The sequence below is a fragment of the Chenopodium quinoa genome, unplaced genomic scaffold, assembly GCF_001683475.1.
Source record: "Chenopodium quinoa cultivar QQ74 unplaced genomic scaffold, ASM168347v1, whole genome shotgun sequence".
In the NCBI taxonomy this organism is placed as follows: Eukaryota; Viridiplantae; Streptophyta; class Magnoliopsida; order Caryophyllales; family Amaranthaceae; genus Chenopodium; species Chenopodium quinoa.
This window is the reverse complement of record NW_018743050.1, coordinates 201674-225911: the sequence shown is the minus strand read 5'-3', so window position 1 is coordinate 225911 and position 24238 is coordinate 201674. Positions and strand designations below refer to the sequence as shown.

At 31.8% G+C, this 24238-nt stretch overlaps 4 protein-coding genes across 4 annotated transcripts; 3 read left to right on the top strand and 1 right to left on the bottom strand.

The window, feature by feature from the left end:
- Positions 1-272: 272 nt before the first annotated feature.
- Positions 273-3245, bottom strand: LOC110730757 (transcriptional regulator STERILE APETALA-like). The gene is made up of 2 exons (XM_021910582.1): positions 3222-3245; positions 273-1466 (listed from the first exon to the last, which is right to left on the bottom strand). The coding sequence occupies exons 1-2, from the start codon at positions 3243-3245 to the stop codon at positions 273-275; spliced, it is 1218 nt and encodes a 405-aa protein (XP_021766274.1).
- A 4446-nt stretch (positions 3246-7691) lies between these two features.
- On the top strand, positions 7692-8414 carry LOC110730756 (glutathione S-transferase T3-like). The gene is made up of 2 exons (XM_021910581.1): positions 7692-7820; positions 7875-8414. The coding sequence occupies exons 1-2, from the start codon at positions 7692-7694 to the stop codon at positions 8412-8414; spliced, it is 669 nt and encodes a 222-aa protein (XP_021766273.1).
- A 774-nt stretch (positions 8415-9188) lies between these two features.
- LOC110730755 lies at positions 9189-9812 on the top strand. Its single transcript, XM_021910580.1, has one exon. It carries the CDS (start codon positions 9189-9191, stop codon positions 9810-9812), a length of 624 nt encoding a protein of 207 aa, XP_021766272.1.
- An 18-nt stretch (positions 9813-9830) lies between these two features.
- Positions 9831-10559, top strand: LOC110730753. Its single transcript, XM_021910579.1, has one exon. It carries the CDS (start codon positions 9831-9833, stop codon positions 10557-10559), a length of 729 nt encoding a protein of 242 aa, XP_021766271.1.
- Positions 10560-24238: the final 13679 nt, after the last annotated feature.

The window sequence follows — 24238 nt, the reverse complement described above, 5'->3', positions numbered from 1 at the left end:
CCAATGGACCCCTAGTGGACCATAAGAAGTTCATTAGAAAGAGAGCAGTACTTACAGAAAACATGAAAAAAGAATGATTTGCACTTTAAAAAGTTTTGAACCAGACACATAGTACATACTTTTCGTCTGTCACAATCATCCCAATCTTACTGTCCTTGTTAACCTCTGTTTTGGGCTATACAACCAATTTTTCATAACCTAAAAACAATAGAATCATACTAACAATTAAGTCAGAGAAAATAGAGTCAGTAGTCCTCCCTTTAATTTCCAATTCAAGCACCAAAATCCCACAGGTGAATGGTTGTGTCACTAGATGTAGCCACCACATGTCGGTCGTTGGCCGCGACTGCGGTCGTCTCCTCTACCCACTCTCTCAAGCTGTACAAGTACTCTCCATGATCAGCATCCCACACTCTCATTGTACCACCAATGCACATTACTACGTACATGCTATTCATGCACCCTAGCAATCCCATTAGTGATGATGCTTGTGCACCTCGGTGTGACACTGAGAATCGACACACCTCCTCGAGTGTACGCAGTTGTCGTACACTTGCCACCCCACGAGTGTCTACCATAACAAACGCGTTGTCGTTTGCATCAACCGACCCCACGATAATCCCTCGTCGAGATGGCTCTTGCCCCATCACCATCACTGCCTCCTCTAGGTTTAGTACCAATGCTCTAAGACTAGTTACTCCTACTGCCACCCCTTGGGGTGCCACTCGAATCCGGCCCACGAACTCCCTAGGTCGAATCTCGGTTAGCATGTGCCACCCCATCACGGACTCCGGATCGGTTAGTGATCCGCCCCTAAAAAGAAGCTCCTCAGAGTCCGCATCCCACACTCGAAACGCCCTACCCGGGACACCCGCGTAGAGCCCAACCCAAAACCGATCGCCACCCGTGAAGTCAACTAGGGCACCATCGTTGACAACATCTCCCAAGTAAGCCCGACGGGCCGGGCCGGGCCCGCCAAGAGGGGAAGCGACGTGGATGTCGCCATCAAGCGAGGCGAACACGACCCGATCAATAACGACAACGGGTTGTAACACAATGCCAGACACTGCACGGGAGAACAAGCCAAGGTGGTCACGTAGCAAAGGATGAAGGGTACGTAGGTGAACCCGGGAGGGAAGGTGAAACACCCGGACCGACCCGTTCGAAAAGCCTAGAGCCAAGTGATCATCAGCAAGGGCAATGCGGAGACACAAAAGAGGGAGGTGATCAGCATCACCACCACCGCCATCATCACCACCCCCTTGCGCGGCAGCAAGGGGGTGATCAGAAAGGCGAAGGACAAAGTAATCGTAACGACTAACACGAAAATTACGAGACGTGCGATGGAGAGTGATGAACTGGTCACGCCAAGTAGGGTGAAGGAGGTCAGTTGAGTTCCAAACAATGCGTACCAGATTCTGCCATAGCAACTCGGACCGTGATACAGCTCTCCATGTCGTGCAAACCTATCAAATGTCACATTTTTAAACCACTATATTATTTACATTACATAACATAACATCAAAATCACAATGTATGTTGTATATGCAGTGTATAAATCTAAGGTATGGACAAAAAATTAATAGTGATACAACAGTATGTAAGATTTTTTTTTTTTTTTTTTTTTTTTTTTTTTTTTTTTTTTTTATTAGCTAGCAATTTTCAAAAAAAAAATTAAAAAAAATAAAATAAAATAAAATTGTTTGTTGTTCAGTTTTCTAGTATGAAGCAGGGAATCCTAACCTATGAAAGTACAAAGCATACTCAATGCAAATAATTTTGTCAAATTCTTAATATACACCTAAGGGCTAAATCACAAAATAGTCTCTAACTAAAAGCATTTTTAATACACAAATTTTTATATGCGGTTTGTTTGCATAATATTTTGCTATTACACATTGAAATAGGTAACGCAATATTATACCGTATATTTTATTCCCTATATGTATATACTCGTATATGTATTGCTAAATGATTTTAGTCTGACTTTGCTTATATTCAAATGAAATATTTTTAAGTGGGACAAAAGCAAAAGAAAAGAAGGAAAATCATTGACACAAGACAGAGTCTTTTTCAAAGTCCTTAGAAGACCTAATTGATCAATTTTAATTACAGTAGATGTCTAAAAGAAAACATCTTTGAACATACATTGCACACAATTGAGTTGAAGTTTTTTATGCAGCAATACAATATATTTTAAATATTAAATACATTTAAATTACAGTCTGCATTAATTTATTAGTCTTTAGAACACTATGTATTCTCACAAAATAGGTTATTTTACTTGGAAAAAAACATTTATGCTTACTCAGATCATTAATATGGATATTGTAAATTTGTAATAGATCTTAAAGCATTTTTTTAGAAAAAATTGTTCAAAAGGACTTCTTAAGTGGCTTCTTTTGTTTAAAAGGACCACAAAACACGGTTTGGGTTGGCGAGAAGGACCAAGTCAAATTTTCAAGAAAGTCAAAACATTTTTATGAAGAAACTTGTGAGATTCATCAAGAATTTTAATTTCCAAACATGTAATTATTTTTTTTTCTTTTTTAAATATTACCTCCGTTAAATATTATGTATAATTTTGAAATATTTTATATCTCACAAATAATACCCAAAATTACAAATACGGAGTAACATTTAACAGAGTAGTATGTACATGGCATTTGGGCTTGGGAAACCCTGCCAGTCTTTAAGAAGAGCAAAAAAGATCAGAGTCAAAGATAGGGAAAGATGAATTATCTTTTTCTAATGAGAAAAAAAAAAAAAAAAAAAAAAAAAAAAAACAGCAATTAATTAAAAAGAGCAGTCAGGACCTAGAGAGACAAAACCTAACCAAGTAAGGGTGGCAGAAGAGGGTCAGGGGTCAGGGTAAGCCTGAAGCAGAGACTTTAAACATCAGGGTCATATAAATATTATGAAAAAGAAAGAGAAAATACAAAGGATACATTGATAAAGTACCCTACATTTTCAGAGTCTAGGTTTCATAGGCTCTTCAGAACCCTACTTTCACTAGGTTATTTTCATCAGGAGAAAATATTTATTTTCATGTGGAATAATGTGAGGTATATTTTCAGCCTTACTGTGTACTGTATTTATTTGTTTGTAAGACTGACTTGTCATCTACTGCTAATACAACTATCAGACTTTTTTGTTTTTTCACACTCCAACTTTCTTTCACTACATCACCTTCTTCTTCTTTTGCTTGTTATTATTATTACCAGAGAAACATTGTAACTTGGCATCCATACAACAGTGCACACCTCAAGACTCTCCCTATAGTCGAAGTGTTATATGACGGAAATTGATTTTGGCACACCCTTATGTGATAGAGCATAGAAACTGTGCCAAAACCATTTCCCGTGAATGACTGAATGGTTATTTGATTCCGCTTGAGTTTAACCTTTGTAGTACTATTTACATCCGAGTATATTGTTTTAACTTTTATGTTATACTTTAGTATTTAAAAAGTATAACTAAGAAAGACACATGTCCCCATCCATTCTATTACACTTCTCTAACCATAGTGCCACATGTCATCTTACACTATTAATTTTTTATTACACCATTTTTTTTAGGTTAATTTCTAAATTACCACCCAAAAATGTAACCATTTTCAAACTAACCACCCGTTTAATTTTTTATTTTAAATTATCACCCCTTAAATTAAATAAATGCTCAGATTATCACCCATATCAAAAATCCGGTGGATTTTCCGTCTGTAGGCCCCACCTAACACTTATTTAAACCATTTTGACTTATTTTCCCCTGATTTTTCTCTTTAAAAACGCTCTCTATACTTTAATTCACATTTCCATCCCTAAATTCAACCAAATTTCAAAGAGAAAAAATGTGAATTGAAGTTAGGAGAGTGTTTTTAAAGAGAAAAATTGTGGAAAAAAATCAGTCAAAAGGGTTAAAATAAGTGTTAGGTGGGGCCCATATACGAAAAATCCACCGAATTTTTGAAATGGGTGGTTACTTTGAAAATGGTTACAGTTTTAGGTGGTAATTTAAAAAATTTCCTTTTTTTTTTTAATTCTTTCATTAAACTTATACTTCATCTTTCTTACAAACTTCATCCCTCCCCTTTAATTCAACCTTTTCCTATTTTCTCTTTAATTTTAGCCCTTCCACCTTCTATTTAAACCTCCTTTTCGATTAAAGTTCAAAAATTTTAATTTCTTTAATCATGTTTCCGATTACATATCATACCCTGTAATGACTTATTGATATTTCCTCACTTATCTCTCAATACAATTTTTTCGATTACATATTAATAATTATACCCTATAATGACTTACTGATATTTCCTCACTTATCTCTCAATATAATTTTATATGAATAACATGTGCATTGCCCAGGCCAGAAGGCTAGTTTATATTAGTAATTGTTAGAATCACCTCAATAATAAGGAAACTGCTTGGACGATAAATAATTTTGTTCATTATGATAAGCTTGCTACTCCGTAGTATTTTTGTTTCAGGTTTGATAAATTTCGTTTAAGAAAAATAAATTCTAATAAGGATTATCCAATTTAAATACAACACGGTATAATTAATTCAAATAAATTTAACTAAAATACAGATAGATTATAAAAATAGGAAAATAGCTCAAGTAGTTTGATCTTTCCTCGCGATTCTAGAAGATCTAAAACACACCCAATTTATCAACTAAAAAGATGAATTGATGTTTTGAACAAAAATGACACTCGTACGCTAAGTAAATCGGAGTAAGTAGAGTACTCCATAAGGACTAATGGCTGACAAGTTACAATCTTGAAACTAAAGAATGGATTTGTCGGTTCACACTCGCTCATCTTCTATAGATTTTCTAAAATGATCTGAAATAGTACTGTACTCGTAGTGTTAATTAAAGCTGATTTCATTAACTAAATAAGTACAGTATTACATTGTAAAACAAGTACACATAATCTTCATGTTCTTTTCATTTTTTTTATGTTGATTTTACAACTCTTGTATACCGCAGGTTTATATTAAATTTTATCATAAGACGGTCAAGCTAATTTTAATATGATAACTTTAATCTCTTTCTGGTATCTTTAAAATTTAACGAGTTTTGCATTGTTAAGTGTAATACATAGTACTATGTATCCAATTCCTAAAAAAAAAATTGTAATTTCTAATGAAACATGTTATAAAAATTGTAATTTCTAATGAAACATGATTAATTTAATACAAAATACATTATAAATGTTTAGAGAGCCACATTATAAATGTTTTGTTACAAAGGAAAATAATAATTATAAATATTGTAATTTGTCTTAGTCAAAAGTGTCTTACTAATAATTGTAGCGCTCTAATTAGTGTTTAAAGTGATAATGTGTGTCAGGAGTACTTCTAAAGCAATGCTTAGGAGAATAAAGAGAAGATCTAGACAAGATTATGTGACAAATTTATAAAAAATCATTTAGATGATTCATTGATTAGAGTATTTGCCCATAAATTTATAAAATATGTTATACGGAGTACATTGATTCACCTAAAAATAAAATAAAATCACAACCTAATTATAGATAGGAAATATAATTGGCTGTCCAAAAGTATCACTGTTTTGGGTTTTGAAAGTCAGACTTCCAGTTATAGATGAGATTTTATTTTCATTTTTAGAAAAGCTCTTCAACGGCTGTACTTGATATGAACATTCACTCATTGCACATTACAACTAATGATTAGTTTCATGCTCCTAAAGGAATTCTTTTACGGATTTTTTTTTTTTTTTTTTTTTTTTTTTTTTTTTTTTTTTTTTTTTAATGAAATACATCTTTGTTCTATAATCATGTAATTTATCAACTATGGAGTGGAGTAGTACAGTATATTTTTTTTTAAACCAAAGTACTCCGTATAAAATTACTTTAACAAATATAATTAGAATCTTTTTAGAATTTACTACTAGTAGATTAGTTAAATATAGGCAATAAATTTAACAAACTTTTTTTAGGGTTTACTATTCCTTGTAATTTACTTTTAAACACGGTTCACTTCACGCTAAATTAAAAATATATTCATTTTACTAAACTAAACAAAAATTAATTATAAGCTGAAATTATTTTTACTGATTCCTTATTATATTTCTTTTTTACAGTTAGTGAACATAAATTATTTTTACAATTTTTTTAATTTTTTTTATGAGGAAAACAATTTTACTTATTAAAACCACAACAAATAGAGCCTTCAAAATAATTAATTTTTGTCCAGTTTAAATAACAGTCTTAGTTAGAATAATTAATTTACCACATAAAAATTTAGGGAATGTAATTAAAAAATTTATACACTCCGTATTAACAAGGATTTTTCTCAGAGCCTAAAAGAATTAAATACAAGTAACCAAGGACCTGTTTTAATACGTTATTTTCAGTTCAGCTCTAATTTTATTCAACATATTTTTAACATGATATGAATCTTTCTAATTTTGTACTCAATATTGATCTAATCTATAGGGTAATTGTCAAATGTTCGGTGTTGGAACATATACAGAAACGACAAGACACGTATTTGGAGAGTGTGGTCCTTCCAAAGGAGTTGTAAAAAGAGCAAACAAATATTGCAACGAATCAAGTGTGGGAAAAAAAGTTAACACAAACATAGGACTTGATACAATAATAACATGCTAGTACTAGCTTTTTTAATTTTAGCTTTATTTTTATCTTTAAAATTTCTCTTTCATTTCCAAGAAAGGATGGCCTAAGCCATGTCTCGTTAAAACCAACGAATCTATTAGAGCATTCTCATCAATAAGGAGAATTTTACTCATGAGCAAAATTGCAATATTTGCTTCCCCACCAATGAGCAAATCAAAATATGCTCATGAGCATAATGAAATTTGCTCATCCTATGAGCAAAAATGAAAGTGAATAGTGAAATCGTGGGGCCCAGCAATAGTACTAACCGACTTTTTTTTTTTGCTTTTGACACCCTCAAAACGACGAGTTTCGGGGTTTGGTCTGAAGAAATGACCCCCAAAACGACGCGTTTTGATGGCAGCCAAGCAAAAAAAAAATTAATTGCAGCTGATGACAGGGGTGCGTCAGTCCAGCGAATGGGAAGCTGACACGCGTCCCTGTCAGCTTGTTCCTCCAATCAAAAAATTCAACCGTTTAGCAACGGTAATTAAATTAAAACGGTAATTTGGCCGTTTTATAATTATTAAAAAACAAAAATTCACCAACAATTATATTTTTTTTAGCTCTACAAATAAAGATCCATTTTGACATATTTTGGTATAATTTCAAAAATCACAAAAACACTAAATATTACACTTAATCCCATTTCTAGTGAGATTTATGTTATAATTTCTAATATAAAGTTGAGCAAGGTTAATTTTTTTTTTTGGTTTATTATTTATTTTTTATTACTGTTTTTAGTACTTTAATATTTTTTTCAAAACGTTATTAATGATATTTTAAGTAGCAATATTTTTTTTAAGTTTAAAAAATCCAAAAAACTCTTTATTATTTTTACTCCCAAGTTTAGTTAGATTAAATTTTCATTTTCTAATATTACTCTTTATTTTTTAGTATAACTACTTTTTTTCTCAACAAAAAAAAAAAATTATTTAATTACTTTTCGTAGCACTCAGAAATTATTTAAAACGTTATTAACGTTATTTTATTTTAATTTAGGTGTGCCTCTTAAGTATATATTGTTGTTTTTAATTAATTATACAATATAATGGATCCAAACAACCCTAATTACAATCAACTTGCTCAACATTTTTCTGATTTAGGTGATGATTTCATTAGTAGTCCAAATTTTCAATTATTCCTAGAAAGATTAGGCAACCCTTCTTCTCAAAATTCCGTTCATCAACCAACACCTCCACAAATTCCTAACAATGAAAACACTTTTTTTTAGCAACAAACTCCTCCCGTTACCGAAGGGAGCAACTCTGAGTACGATGTCAGCCAAGAAGAAGTTGTTCCGGAGACACCACAGTACCCTCCACCACCTCCAAGGATTCCGGCCAATCAACCACTTGCCAAATCGAGTCGCATTTGGTCGGTTTCTGAGGATGAAGCTCTAATTGGGTTCTACCTAGAACTAAGTGATGATGCGCTTCGTGGTACGAGCCAAAAGGCATCCGAACTATGGCGAAAAGTTCATGCAGCTTACTGTAAACTACAAGCTGAGAAACCGCATATTCTCCCGCCAAGACCTATGAAGAGTTTGGAGACACATTGGAGAAGAATGGCAGCTGATTTGCTACAGTGGACTAATTGCTATGACGAGGCGGGCAAACTCCCTGAAAGCGGAAGTGGTTACAACGAAGCCGATCGAATTAAACACGCCTCCAAGTTGTTTTATATCTCCTCTAATCCACAACATAATTTCGCATTTCCACATGGAGTGGAAATGGTTAATAAAGATCCGAAGTGGAGGACTAAACTAAGATAGGGTCTGTCAAAAGAGGAAAGAAAGGGTTGCGGTGCCGATGATGAGGAAGATAGCAGTGGAAGTGGGAAAAGGTCTAGGGGGAGAGTGAGAATGAAATCCGTACTGATGGATTTATGTCCGGAGGATTACCACGACCAGACGGTGTCAAAAAAACGAAGGCTAAGCATAAGGGCAAAGCAGTTGCTTCCGGAAGTGCAATATTGAGCATTAGTGGGCAGATAAAGGCGTGTACTGAGGTTAGAGAAAGGGAGGCGAATTTACGACAACAACGGTTGGAACTTGATCGAGAAAAGGAGAAGAGGAAACAAAAACAAGTTGAATTAGCAGAGAAGAAGATGAATTTTGATATGCTTCAATCACTTTTAGCAAGGACAACACCACTCACTCCAGCTGAAGAGGCCCACAAGGACGAGTTACTTCAATTAGTCTACGGTAGAAATTGACTGTATTTCCTTAATTAGTTTAATTTTTATGAGTTGTATTCATGTCCCTTGTCTTATTAGACATTGAGTTATAATATGTCTTTCATGTCAGTTGTATAATTGTATTTTGAATAATCAAGATTCTTTTCTGTCTTAAGTGTCATTGAATTGTCAATCATGTTTCATCACTCATTGAATTGTCAATCATGTTTCATCAGTCATGGAATTGTCATTCATATTTTAGACTTGTCATTGAGCTTTCATGCTTATAAATGATAGTGATACCATATGAAGCAAATATAATCCAACTCCTCAAAAAATATTCCAAACACCCAAGTAACCAGCAAACACAATGTTTTCCATTAGCTCAACCTCCAGCTCGTCTGATTCTGATCAATACGTTGAATTTGATCATTTAGTTGACGAATTTGTCACAACCCATCTACCAACTTTGTTGTATAACAACCAAACACAACCCCAACCTGTATCCGATGTTGAATGTGTTCTAGAGCGTAGAGGGGATACGGATAGAAGAGATAGGGAAAAGGGGCATGTTCAATTATTTAATGATTACTTTGCAAGTAATCCAGTTTATAGCGACAAACAATTCCGGCGTAGATTTCGAATGCAACGACCTTTGTTTTGTAGGATTATGAACAAGGTGGTCGAGGGGGATCAATTCTTCCAGCAGCGTAGGAATGCAGCTGGAAGGATTAGTTTATCACCGTTGCAGAAATGCACCGCTGCGATTAGAATGTTGGCGTACGGTACCTGTCCAGATGCGATGGATGAGTATCTGCGCATTGGCAAAACTACCTCCAGATTGGCTTTGCAACATTTTTGTCATGGGGTTATTACACATTTTGAAGCTGAATATCTCAGAAGTCCCACCGACGAAGATTTAAGGAGAATCTTGCATCAAAATGAAATGCGAGGTTTTCCCGGTATGATAGGTAGCATTGACTGCATGCATTGAGAGTGGAAGAATTGTCATATGGCTTGGAAAGCGCAATACGCAGGCCGTAATAAAAATGCAACCCTCATTCTAGAGGCCGTTGCAGATCAAGATTTATGGATTTGGCATGCATTCTTTGGGATCCCGAGATCTTGTAATGATCTTAATGTCCTTTACCGATATCCGGTCTTTGATGATGTTCTTCATGGTCGGGCACCTCCAATTCATTTCACCGTGAACGACCATGAGTACAACTTGGGCTATTACTTAGCAGATGGCATTTACCCAAAATGGGCTACTTTTATTCAAGGTATAACACTTCCACAACTTCAAAAGGATAAATTATTTGCTAATAAACAAGCTGCAGCTCGGAAGGACGTTGAACGGGCTTTTGGGGTTTTACAGGCTAGGTTTGCCGTTCTACGACAACCCTCCCTTGCGTTTAACGAAGACATATTGTGTGACATAATGAAAACTTGTATCATTATGCACAACATGATTGTCGAAGATGAACGACACAACTATGCTCTGGCCGAAGTTTTAAGAAGGTACTATGAACAAGATCGCCCGCAAATTACAAGACCCACTACAAGTGCTATAGTTAACAACAACGAGCCTTTTGAATTCAATGTTGGCCGACCGCCAAACGTTGATTTTGACACGTACGTCCACAGAAGAATGTCACTACGTGATAGAGACACTCATGTTCAATCAAAAGCGGATTTAGTGGAACACATTTGGCAAAAATATGGTTCTATTAATGAGTAAAAATAATCGTAAGATTACAATTTAATAGAGTATTAATCGTACGTTTAAAATCTAGGTTCGTTATTGGTTTGTAGTATTAAATGTATTCGTACGCTAATTAAATTTTATGTTGTATTACATTTATAATTAATTAGCGATTAAATTTCAATATTATGAATGAAAATTTAATAATTGTATTAAATTAAATAAAAGTATAATTGTAATTAGTACCCATAAATATTCATTTAACCAAAACATAATAAATATTAATAGGGTGATGTGTAAGAGAGAGAGATATTGGTGGAGTATGTGAAAAAGTAGGAGAGAGATTGATGAGCATTTTTTTGTTCACTAGTGGGATAAATTTTGTTCACTAAAAATGCTCATGAGCAAATTTAGTTGGAAAGAGAGAGAAAGTGGGTAGAGAGAGAATGAGGAGAATTTTTTTTGCTCACTAGTGGAGATGCTCTTACCTATCAAACATCAAAATCCTCCTAATATGTAAAGCTTTGTTATTATATAGATTTGCATATATTATATCCTTAATAACTCCATATTTTCTAGGAAAGTGTATAAAGACTTCATCAAAATTTATTTGACATAAATAAATCACCATTAGTTGAAGTCTAGAGGGTAGATGAGATTTAAACTTATGATCTTTATATCTCGTTGAAACTAAAATATTTTGACATTTTATCCAATTCGCTATAATTTTTTGTATGATATAGTTTTATATACTCCCTCCGTTATATATTATTCGCAAATTGCAACAAAGGGGAATTATTTATAAGACATAAAATATTCCTTTATTACGAGTAATATGTAACGGAGGGTGTATAATAAATATAGTCTTGTGAATTTTAATTAAAATTGTCTTATAAATAATTTATTAATATTTAATTATTAAACTGTAGAATATTACTCCGGATTAATCAAAAGTATTGCATTAAAGATCATCTCAATCACAAACTAGAGCTGATGGTTAAAGCCGAAAGTGGATTTATACCTAAAAGTTATATATACGCGTGCCTAGTGCTTGGATATTCTTGTTGTTTACAGAAGATGTTATCAGCTTTAAACCTTTTGTATTCGCTTTGAACTTTGGTTGTATCATCCAACTCTTTTCAATTCCAACAAGTGTTAAATCAGTTAATACTGTAGTAAATTCGTTTTTATTAAAATACGAGTACATGTGAGATGAATCATAAAAGGAGGATGCAGAATTATTTATGTTACTCCGGTATCTTTTACCTCTCTCATGCAAATTGTCTAAACTCCAAAAGTTACATCTCGGTAAATGTATCGGTCAAACTTATATAATTAAAAAAAAAAAAAAAACTGAAGAAGTAAAATTATATACTAAAAAATATATACTACCAGAGTACAAGTACTCCATATTTGAACTAATTATTCTAAATTAATTTATTTAAAAGTGTTTAAAGGGAAAAAAAAGTGAATAATACTCCTTAGCTTTGTTCAGACTAGGTAAATTAATTAATACTAAACATTACGGAGTAGGGAATATAGTTATTTTACTTAACCGAGCACACTGATATATAGAACTTATCTAAACTTGTTTAATTGAATAATGAACTTATGTATCAATTACATTAAGTAACTTGTTTAATTGAAAAATGAACTTATGTATCAATTAAATTAGGTAGTCGAATTATTATTTTTACTTGTATTAAGGTAAAAATATTTTGTGCCCTAATTTAAGGTACAATGTGAGTTTCCTAATTTAAAAATTTTTATGTTTTAGGTGTAACAAGCTATTAATACTACCTCCGTTTCATATAATTGACAATTATTAGACATATTCTATTCAAATTTTGTGTGAAATCGTTGCAAATTAAATACTTCGTTCTTTTAATATAGCATCACTTGCCTTTTAGGGAAATTTACAAAATATTGCATCAATTCCATTTTAGGATAAAAAATATCTATATTCACACTGCAAATACCCAACATACCCTTACTTTTTCACATTTACTTTTTATTTTATCTTACATTACATGGTCAATTTTGTATTTTTACGTTTCTCTCTCTTACTTTTTTCCACTACCAAATTTTGCCTCCAAAACCTCTATGATGCAATAAAAAAAAACGGAGGAAGTAATATGAATCGAAAATAGTAAATTAAATGAGTAGTTTATGGAATTCTACACGTACATGCATATATTGTAGCTTTGTAGTTGTAGAGTATAGGTTTATGATGTTCAGGTTGAACTTGGTCTTTAATATGGAGTTCTTAATACAGACAAGGAAAACCTACGAGAAGCTAGCTACCTGCTTACCAAATACTCCCTACACGCTGAGTTTTATCTGATGGTTCGTTACATGTAGTGTCCCACACCTTCCTCAAATTCGACCTATGCAACAAGTTTTTCGGCCTATGCAATTCTCGGAATTATTAAAATTGCGAGTAGTTTGAACCCAAACAAGTCTTATAAAGAGACCATTATGCTGTTTATGTAACTAGTTTTTCGGCCCATGCAATTATATAATGATTTAATTTCCATAATAATTTAATTCGGAAAAACACTACAAAAGAAAACTACTCTGTATTACGCCATTTAATTATGGCAAATTTTTATGTTATATCCTTAGTAAGTTTTTCGGCACATGCAATTATATATGATTTAATTTCCATAGTAATTTAATTCGAAAAAACACTACTCTTACAAAAGAAAACTACTCCGTATTGTTCTCAAAAAAAAAAAAAAAAAAAAAAAAAACTACTCCGTATTAAGCCATTTAATTATGACAAATTTTTATGTTATATCTTTAGTAAGTACAAAAGTACATGAAAAATTAGTAAGATTAGTAATGTATACCATAATATAACTAACCAAATAAGGTCAGCTTTTAGTTTTCAAGTATAAAGTTCAGTACATATAAATAGCAATCTCAGTAGTAGAGTAGTACAAAGTTATATGAAGAAAAAAAAAAATTTAGTTTTTTTTTTTTTACAATTTTTAAGTATAAAGTTCAGTATATATAAATAGTAATCTGAGTACATATATTTATATGAAAAAAAAGAACCTAAGGTCAGACCCAAGCACTCTGACTAGCTGTTTTATTTTGGAATATTCAAAAGTCAATAAATATTTTATTTAATTACTCCGTAAAAAACATTTGGAAAAAAAGAAAATAAAAATGGACAGGGGTATTTTCTAGAAGAAATCGATGCAAAGAAAAGGAAATTTTATTAATTTTTTTTTTTAAAAAAATAATAATAAAAAGAAATCCAGAAAAAGAATGCTTCCATTTTCTGTGATCAGGGTTACAATTATATCCTCTGCCTTTTTTCAACACCAAAAATAGAAATTTCCAAAAGGATGAAAATAACCACACTGATCTCCTCGATTACATACCACTAGATCCAACAACAGCTTATACAGGATCCAATTCTATAGGATGTTCTTGTACCCTTCCTCCCTCCCCAACTATTTACACACCTTAACTAATTTCTTTTTTCGACACGTACACAGGTACCAAGATGAACGACCCAATTGAACCTAATCGACTAATAGATTTTTTTTCATTCATCTATATAAAACAAATTACACTCTAGAAATCAATCATAAAAGAGTATAAGTAAGATCTAAAACTCCATAATAAGGTCTCATATAAAATTTTTTAAAAAATGATATAATAAGTACTAGTAGAGTTATCTTGAAGTTTAGGCTATAAATAATTTTTTTATTGACAGAATATATAAAAAAGAATTTAAATAAGAGGAGTAATGTTATGTTGTGTGACACATTCTTCCATAATATATTTAGTTCTGCTCCTAAACTGTCTAATCACACTTGACATGAATAATTACGACAAGAGGTTCACTTTTTATTTTCTCGATTTTCTTCCTCCTTTTGGACGTTTCCCTTTGACTTGACCCTTTCCCTATATTATTTTTTTATTACACCCCCAAATTAATATACTCAACTCGTAATTCTGTTACGAGTATAAAACAAATGTTTAAATTATTTTGATAAATCTGTCTATTTGATTAATTACTTTAGCTAAAATGTAGGAAGTGTTACATTTTTAACATTTATTTTAATACATTTAACTCGTAATTCTATTTAAATTGTTTTGATAAATTTGTGTGTTTAATACTACAGCTAAAATGTGGGTAGTTTGAAATAAAGAAAATAATAACCTGTGTATGTAAGTAATAAAAAAAAAAAAAAGAAAGAAAAGCTGACCTGGAAAAGGATGGCAAGAGAAGGAGCAACAGCAAGGCGAGCATGAGAAGAAGAAACATCAAGAGCAAGTTGAATAGCAAGAGATTCAAGAAAAGGTTCAGGCCAAACACAGCCATTATTATTATTATGATGAGTAGAAGTTGATGCTTCTTCAACTGATTGCGGCACTACTAACTCTGGTGGTGGTGAAGTTGTTGGTGGTCTCCTTCGCCTTCGTCGTCGGCTTCCGCTTTCGTTACCATTTCCATTTCCATCACCATTATTATTACCATTTCTTCGCCTTTGTCTTGATGACGATGACTCTCCTACATCAGATGGAGGTGCTGAAGAAGACATTCTTTTTTCTTTTTTCTTTTTAAAAAAAAAAAAAGAAAAAAAAGAAATAGAGAGCAAGAAGAATGAGAAGAGGGTTGGTTGTATATTGTATGAAAAGGGGCCCAAAAAGGAGGGAGAGAGATGAGGGTGTATATATAGTGGGAGAAGTAGTAAATTGTAGAATGTACTTTATATTATTATATATAAATGAAGGGTTTGTAAATCTGGTACATAAAAAGGACAGGGTGTTTTTTTTTATTATTATATTTTATTTTGTTTGTAAAGAAAATTAAAAAAGAGGAGCATGTAAAAAGGTTCTTTTTTGGTTTGTTGTACAGAGAGACGAAGGGGATGTTGTGGTGATGGTGTGGTTGTGTATTTACCGATGTTATCACGTGTTACTCGCCACGTTTCTGTTTTTTTTTTTTTTTTTTTAACAACTGTAATATACTCCAATTAAGTTTAGAGAAATTTGAAAGAGAATTGCAAACATACAATTTAAAGAAAATAGAAATTCATAATTAAATTTGAGCTTGGCTTGCTACCATTCGTTCTATCTGCCTATTCCCTCAGATATATGTTTAGCGGAATGGTATAACACGTGATTTCTTCCGAACATAAATGAACGAGCTCTTGGCTTTGAGCTATTCCATACTTAAAAAGATTCTCGTTTGAGATTCCTTTTCAGATCAAAAATCCAACTAATTTATGGTTAAATATACTTTTAAAAAAAATGTTGCTAGATCAGTCAAAGTGCCTATTTTTATATGGCTGACCATACACAAGCCTTGTTAATATTTATATAATCTTATCAATTTCTTTTTCTTTTTTGTAAATAAAAAAAAAAATTTAAAGAAAAAACTCTTGAAATTAGGTGAAAAGAATAGTGTCCGTAGAAAGGTTTATATAATGCCTTAATTTTTTTTCGAAAAAGCTCTAAAGTTTCAGCACGTCGGATAATCAAAAGCAATGAAGTCCTCAAGGACTTAAGGTTAGTTTTTTCTCCTTACCTTAATTTATTTTTTAATCAAGTATTGCTGGCAACTGATTTCTTTCTTATCGGTTAGTTTCGAGTTCTTCATTCTTTTTTAATATTGTCTACAAAATTTATCTGAATTTACATTTGGTTAATCATTATACCATTTTCTGGAATTTATTTGGAATCCTAAATGAGTTTTAAGGGTTTAGGGTTGATCTGCTGGTAGTAATCTTGCTTATAATTTTGTATTTGGTAGAGCTTTGCTGATAGTAATCATGTTTTGTGTTACTAATTTAAATAAATGTTTATATTCTCTATTATGGATTAAGTGGGGGCTTTAATTGTGTTATAATTACTGCTTAATATGGTTGCTGCCAAGAGTTTCCAACGGCTGTTAACAACGTGAAAAGATATAGTCACTTGTGATCTTGTTAGATTCGTTTTAACAGGTATATCATATGACTTTTCGGTTTCAAATTTGACTTGATGAAAGAAATTGATTAGGGTTTACTTCTTTTGCAAGATGTTAACGCCTAAAGAAGGCATTGCTACAAGAATGTACACTTCAGATGCAGCAGCTATAGATTCATATGATGCTTGATCTCAAGTTGTACTTCGTATGTGAACTTATGATATCATACCCTATAGTAGAATTTGACGGAATCTTGATGATAGTAGGTTTATGGCTTCTCCTGAAATGGTAAAGAACGCTCTGAGGAATTTGAATGTTCGGGTTAATATCTTATCATGTCTGTCCAAGGGCAGGCTAGTTAGGTGATTACATTTATAGTGTTGGAGACTTATCACTGATCACAGAACGGTCAAGTCTCTTGCCAATATAAGGCACTTCAAGATCATGTGAGCAATTTGAAGGAAAAGGAAATGATAAAGGTTGAGTTATATTGCATAATTGTTGAGATCGAATGCTAGGATGCAGAAAGTGGATGGGAGACTTCTTAGACACTTGCTTATATAGTTATATAGTGGCTTACAGTATAATGGCTGACATACAGTATAAGATTAGTGAGCTACTCCTGATTCTATATGGTTTTGGGTTGGAGCTTTACATGCCTTGTATGTGGGTATTTCTTCTCTGTAGTGGGCCTTAACCCAGGGCCCAATAGATAATTAGGGCAAGGTGTCCTTGAACTACTTCAAGAGAAGATGAATATTTTACAAGCTTTGTCCACCTTTGATATTTAAGGTAAGTTATTTTGATCTTTTATTATTTATCTATGTATTTTTGTGGATATTTTTAGTAACACTTGAAAGAGTTTGCTCTCTAACTACTACCTCTGTTTCACATTACGTGCAACATTTACTAAAAACGACTGCTACACATTATGGGCATCAAATGCTTGCTTTCCTTTTCAAGTTGTCATTTCTTCCTATCTCTCTTCTTAGCATATGCAACCTTATCTTTCTCTCTCCATTGAACACTCACTAAATACGTTACTTTGCAGTCCGTGCAAAGATTGCAAACTCATTTGTTGCACATAATCTGAAAGAGAGTTACAATAGAATTTGGATGAAGGATCTTGTTTCTAAAAAGACCATTACCTATTACTTACTGTAAATGAAAAGAAGAATTAGCTCTCTTAAACTCCTGATAGTCCTGAATAACAATTAAAGTACTTCTAGCATTAAAAGTCCCAAGAAACTCTCTCAAACAATAAACATAATGAAAGCAGTTCTGAAGTACTCCTCACAAACAATCACGTACCAGTTTTATTCCCTGGAAGTGTAGTTATGGTAACCAAAATTATGTTGTTTGTAAAGTGCACACTCTAGCCCTATTTTCAAGCTCAAGATAACTAACCGTGTTATAATTTGTTCATAACATTGAAAATTAGCTGTTTACAAATCTGCTCATATATCTTTTATGTTAGCATTAACAAAATTACTGGGATTTCCTAGCTATCTATTGTAGCCTTGTAAGTAATTTTCTTTGCTTCTTAACCGTAAAAGAACATGTTCTTCTGAAATTAGTACCTCTAGGTGTAAACACGATTTAGTTGAATGGTGAAGTGAATTATACACATGCTTCACTGAAGAATTCATATTACGTGGAAATTATTAGGAGATTCAAGGAGAGAAGAAAAATGTTGTAGCGATTGGCCTATACGCTATGTTGGTGTGGTGAACATTTTAGTCAAGTGTAGGATCTCTGGAAGGGGTTATGGAACAAAGTTAGAGCTTATTTTTTTGTCCTATTTTTGGTTTAATGTACTCAATCTGCATTTGTGGCTTGCCTTGGTGATGCAAAGTGTAACCGGCTTGTGCCTTAATTTTTTTGTGTAATAAGAGAACTTATTTTACTCAGTGCACAATTGGAAGTATAGATGAATCTGTGATAAACTGATAGTAGACAAATACTTATCTTATCGTTGATCCAATTGCATCTTGCATGCCTATCAAACAGGCTTGAATCCAATCGCATATTAAAACTATTGGTGGTTCTAGTTAAGGTGAAGACATGGACTCCAAATTCTATGTTAAATACTTCATGAATTTCTTGTGTAAGGTGAGGAATCATGATGCCCTGACTGGTTGTCCATTCAGTGATCACAACAAAGCTTACCTGACAGTCGTTTTTAGCGTCTGGGCTAAGGCGGTTTTGGATAAGGTAATTCCTGTACTCAGTATCATTTTGAATGCATTTCTTGTTAGTGTATTATACTTTTCATTCTCGTTGGATTTATTAGTCTTGTTTTGTTCATTGATCTTAGCTTGTACAGTTGCAAGACTTGTAACTTAATGATGCTTGCTCTATATCTTGTTTCTACCATTCATTCCAATTTCTTAGACCAAAGTCACAGCCCTATTTCTCCCACCCATTCAATCATTATGGAAATCGTCTTCCTTGGTCTCAAAGATGAATGTGTGATGATTCCATGAACAGATTAGGAGCTGAAGCCTGTTGTTTCAACTAGGATATTAAATCAGTTTTGCTTCTCACCTTAAATTATTAGATCACAACTTTTGAAATTGAATTTAACAACCATGTATGAGCCTTGTGATTTGAAGACTCGATAGGACTTTCATATGTCTTCTAGTGTTCTTATGATTTCATTTTGTTGAGGGCTTACTCTTGTGCTACTCTTAATAATGTCTGTCAGTTGAGTTTGATTTTTAAGTAAAATTGCTCTGGTGTATGACCCCCCTGCATCATGCAATCGGATACAGTTTGAGAGTCCCTGTGAGGTTGTGACTATAATAAGCGCGAAATAAAACCAACGCAGATAATCTCAAATTTAGAGCTGCCGTAGGTGACCCTGAGTTTACTATGGACTAAGTCGTCGGTTAAATATGTGAATTGGCAAATGTGGATGAATAGCATGGCCACTCTTCACACCAGGCCACTTGAATTACATCTTGATTGTATAGAAATATAAAGGCTGTTCATGGCACTTAAACTCACCAGAATGTTATCAAAGTTACAGTACATTTTATGAAATTAACCTTGGAAATGTAGTTTTAACATCAGGACAAAATTGGTCTTACCTTTATTCATTCTGCAGCCCTGAAGAGCTGAAATATACCTTACCATCTTATCCTGTGCAACCCTTTTTTTTCCCATCTTTTTTATCATGATAAGTAAGAAAAAAGTGCCTTTTGGCCTCCTTTTTTCCTTTAGATTCCAAATTTCACCCCTTTGAAAAAAAAAGTTTATAAATTGTTTGTCCATTTCCTAGTTATTTGGGCTCAAAATCATTTGCTCATACTCAATAATGTCTGATTGAACATATACTTTTTTAAAACTCTTTCTTTTGTTGTGTGTAAGATTAGACTAAAAAGATAACCTCGGACAGGAGCTTAGGAATAGAGAGATGAAAGTTTAAATTTTTCGAGTTTGTTACGTGTGTAGTATACGAATATATGAATTGGGATTATGATTGACAATATACATTGGTTAAACAGAAATTTTTTTGGGTATGGCCCAAATTTTCTAAGCCTGTTATTTTGATGGAGGGATAGGTTTATGTTCTAAAAGCTTTCGGATACATTTAGCACAATTGATATTGCTCCGCACTTCTCTAGATTATTCTAATAGCTAACTTATCATACAAGGAAGTGCTAAAATATAGTTCATAAATTTTCTAGAACATGGTGGATACAAGCCCCATCCGGCCATCCACACCTATAAATATAGGTTATGGGCACTCAATTATTTAACAAACACACATAAGAAGCCATATCATGCAGTCATGCAAACTAGCTTTCTTACCTACTAAATCTCCTTATACTATACTTATTTTGTAAGGGTTATTGTACTCTCCTATTTTTCATATAGTGGATTTATTTTCGACACTCGTCGTTCGTGGGTTTTTGATAATTTTTTCCACGTTAAATATTACGTGTCCATTTTCACTACTTATCTTGCCTTTATCTTTCTTTTAATTATTTTATCAATTTCTACGTCTTTAATTTGCTTCCGTTGTACACTCACCGACTCTAAAAAAATTGAGAGATTAGAGGGAGTGTTAAAGTTTAAACCACGTTAATGACGGTTAAATTAAAGCATAATTATCAAATATTACCCTGAATATCAAACAATCTTTTTTTTTCCAAATAAATTAGATAGATATCAATCATCATTAAAAAGTACGAGTAGAATAATTATGTTATCTATGGCTACAAATGAAAAAAGATACGGGTTACCTACATATTTTGATGTGCGTACTACGGTCTTATTGTTTGTAATTTCAATTGGTTCAAATAAATGTAATATTTCAATACTGTAACTAATAGTATTTTCATATATGTTATTGTAACAATTTTTAAATTTTAATGTTTTGAAACTGTATAACCAGATGGATTTAACAATACACACCTATATTATTTTACACAAATATTACGAAAATACATTTTCTTACAATATTATGTGAATTAATTATCAAAGTCGGCATTTTGTAGGGATTTTGCATGTATTTAACAACAAAAGAAATATTAATTGGTAAATTAAGTGTTGGATAAATTATTTATTTATGGGAAATTCTCACCAGTAACACCCAACTTCTATTTTTTCTCAATGGTAGAATGCAAAATTTTGGATTATCATTGGTAACCACCAATTACTAATACTAATTTACTTGTAACATTAATTAAACTTTTACCTAATTATTGACTAACTATGGTTTACTAATCTATCCTTCTAAAAAATCACTTCCCTCCAAAGTTATATGCTGCTTTCCCTCCTCAATCAGTTACCTGTTTATATGAACCATAAACCCCCAATTATATTCATACTCCCGGTTCTTCTCCTTCTCAATTCCTCTTTTTTTTTTTTTTTTTTTTTTTTTTAAAGATCTTCTCAATTTCTCTTAATACAAAGTAAGATAGCATAGGGAATGAACTATTGGGTTCAATTTTTCTGGGGTTCGATTAATTCAGGTGCAGTTGACCCAATCATCACTTGTTTTTCCAATTTTTGATCTGATTTTGAGTTAAATTCGGTGGGCTTCGATCTAATTCGGGGAAGAACTACTGGTTTTATGATTAATATAGTTTTTGTGAGAATTTGATCATCTGAACAAATTCAATTGGCTAAGAGAAATCAGAATTTTCGTTAGGTGTAGGCACAACATTTAACTCTTCTTGAGTAAATTACAACTCTAAATCCCTTTCTATACAAAGCAAATTTGCCATATGATTGGTAAATTGATTAATGGTAGCCTGCATCTTCCTGACCTTGTTAATATGGGCAATTAAGTCATTTTGCTTCCAATTTCCCACTTAACATGGTAACCATGGTCAAGGATTTAGGTAAAAGTTTCATTAATGTTACAAGTAAATTAGTATTAGTAATTGGTGATTACCAATGATAATCCAAAAATTTGCATTCTACCATTGAGAAAAAACAGAAGTTGGGTGTTACCGGTGAGAATTTCCCTTTATTTATTAATTAATTAATTAATTTATTATATGGATCAATAATGTATTAATGTATGTGCAAGTGTGTAACTAATGATGAATCAAAGTATGTGATGAATTGCTTTATTGGACAAGAGTAGTACAAGAAAATAACACATGGAAGTTCCAGATAAACTGATACCAAGCATTGTCCATGTTCTATACTTCAATTGTCCTACACCATGTTACATGCAATCATATACTTATGAGTTACGACTATACTTTTGGGCGTTTATGATTTTAACTTACAGTATTTAAATAGTCAATTCTAATCCAATTGTACTTTAAGATTACATAAATTGATTTTGACATGACCTAAAAAGTGATTGAAGTGACAATGTTATAGTCATTGAGATAATGTTTGGTTTACACAGTAAGTAGAATTGTAGAGACTAGAAATTCACATTAATTTGGAATCTTTGGGAATTAAATTACTTACTTTAAATTCATATATATAATATATAATGGAGGGGGAGGTTTTCGTGATAATTTTTCTTATGTGAGAACACTTTTTATGCTTTAAATTTTTACTCGTATGTTTTAAATTTTAAATCTAATATTCTAATTTTTTTCCCATGTGTTCTAAATTAAATCAGATGCTCTAAATTAGTACTCACATTGTTCTAAACCATAAATTAGTTAAGTTAGATGTTATAAATTTCGAATGAATTATTCCGAAATTTTAACTTATATGTTCTAAATTTTAAAACGTGCGTGTGTTCTATGATTTTTAGTTATATGTTTTAAATTTGAAAGCATATGTTCCAATTTTTACTCACATGCTCTGTATTTTTACTTATATATTCAATATTTTTACTCCCATTTTCTATATTTTATACCAAGTGTTCTAAATTTTTTATTCACATGTTCTAAATTTTAAATCAGATGCTCTAAATTTTAATCATGTGTTTAAAATTTCATAAAGCAAATTTTTTAAATTTTTACTCACATGTTCTAATTCTTGAATAAGATGTTCTAATTTATTGTTGACACACATGTTCAAAATTATTAGTCATATGTTCTAAATTTAGATTTGAGTAGCATGTTCTAAATTTTTACTCGTATGTTCTAAATTTTTACTCACGTGTTCTAAATTAGAGATCAGTTCTCATATAAGTATGAATTCTCTCTATACATATGTGAGAATTCACTTTTTTAAAAAATATATATATATTTGATAGAAAATTTATTTAAGGAAATTATTTGTATAATTTAATTACTATATAAATAGAAATGATATTTACCTTTTTTTTATATTCAAATTCAATTAACTAATTAATATGGAAAATAGATTAGCAAAATATAATCTTTGTAAAAATTTTAAAAAATACAATCTTCAAGGATACAATTGAGATATACAAAAGTTAATGACTAAAAACAAGATATTACAATCTATGATCACGAATAAGAATATACGTACATAATTTTTTATGTCAATAACCGTGCATGGCACGAGACCTAACCTAGTATATATATATAAAAGGAAGTTTTTTCCCGAGATTTAGATAGTCACATAAGACTTAATTTTTTCAGCGCGCCACATAGGACCTAATTTTTCAGCGCGTCACGTAGGATAATAAATTTTAGTGGTAGCCAATTAAATACGATATTATTAATTTATTTTGGAATTAAATAATTTAAATGACATGTAAGCAAAATTAGCGAATGAGATTTTTCAATTTAAATTAATTAAATATAAAATATTATCTTTTGATATCAGGAATTTTATCTAAATATATATAAATTTTAGCACATATATAGACATATAAAAATATTATTAAAAAATTCTATGTATGGGGCTTCATCTAGTATATATCCACCCCCCCTCCCTTTTTTTTAATTTCTTCCAAAAAAAAATTATTTTTTTTATATAATTGTGATTCACTTACTTAAAAAAATATTGACCCAATTATATAATTGTGATTCACTTCCCAAAATAAAATATTAACATATTTTTCATATCTTGATATTTTATTATATTAAATATTATTCTATATCTTTAACTTTTCTTTTTTTATTGTGTTTCACCTAGTACACCTTTGGGCTCATTCGGAGCTTAGTGCCTGTTCACATTTACTTCAGTTCAGTTCAGTTCAGCTCTAATCAGTTCAGTTTAGCTCCAATCAGTTCAGTTCAGTTCAGTTCAACTCAATTCAGTAAATGTGAACAGGCCCTTAGTTCTGGTTATAAATTAAGATTCAAACTTTTTTAATTTCGTTTAAAAATAAAGGGATTATTTTTTATAAAAACCGTGCGTTGCACGGGGCTTAATCTAGTTACAT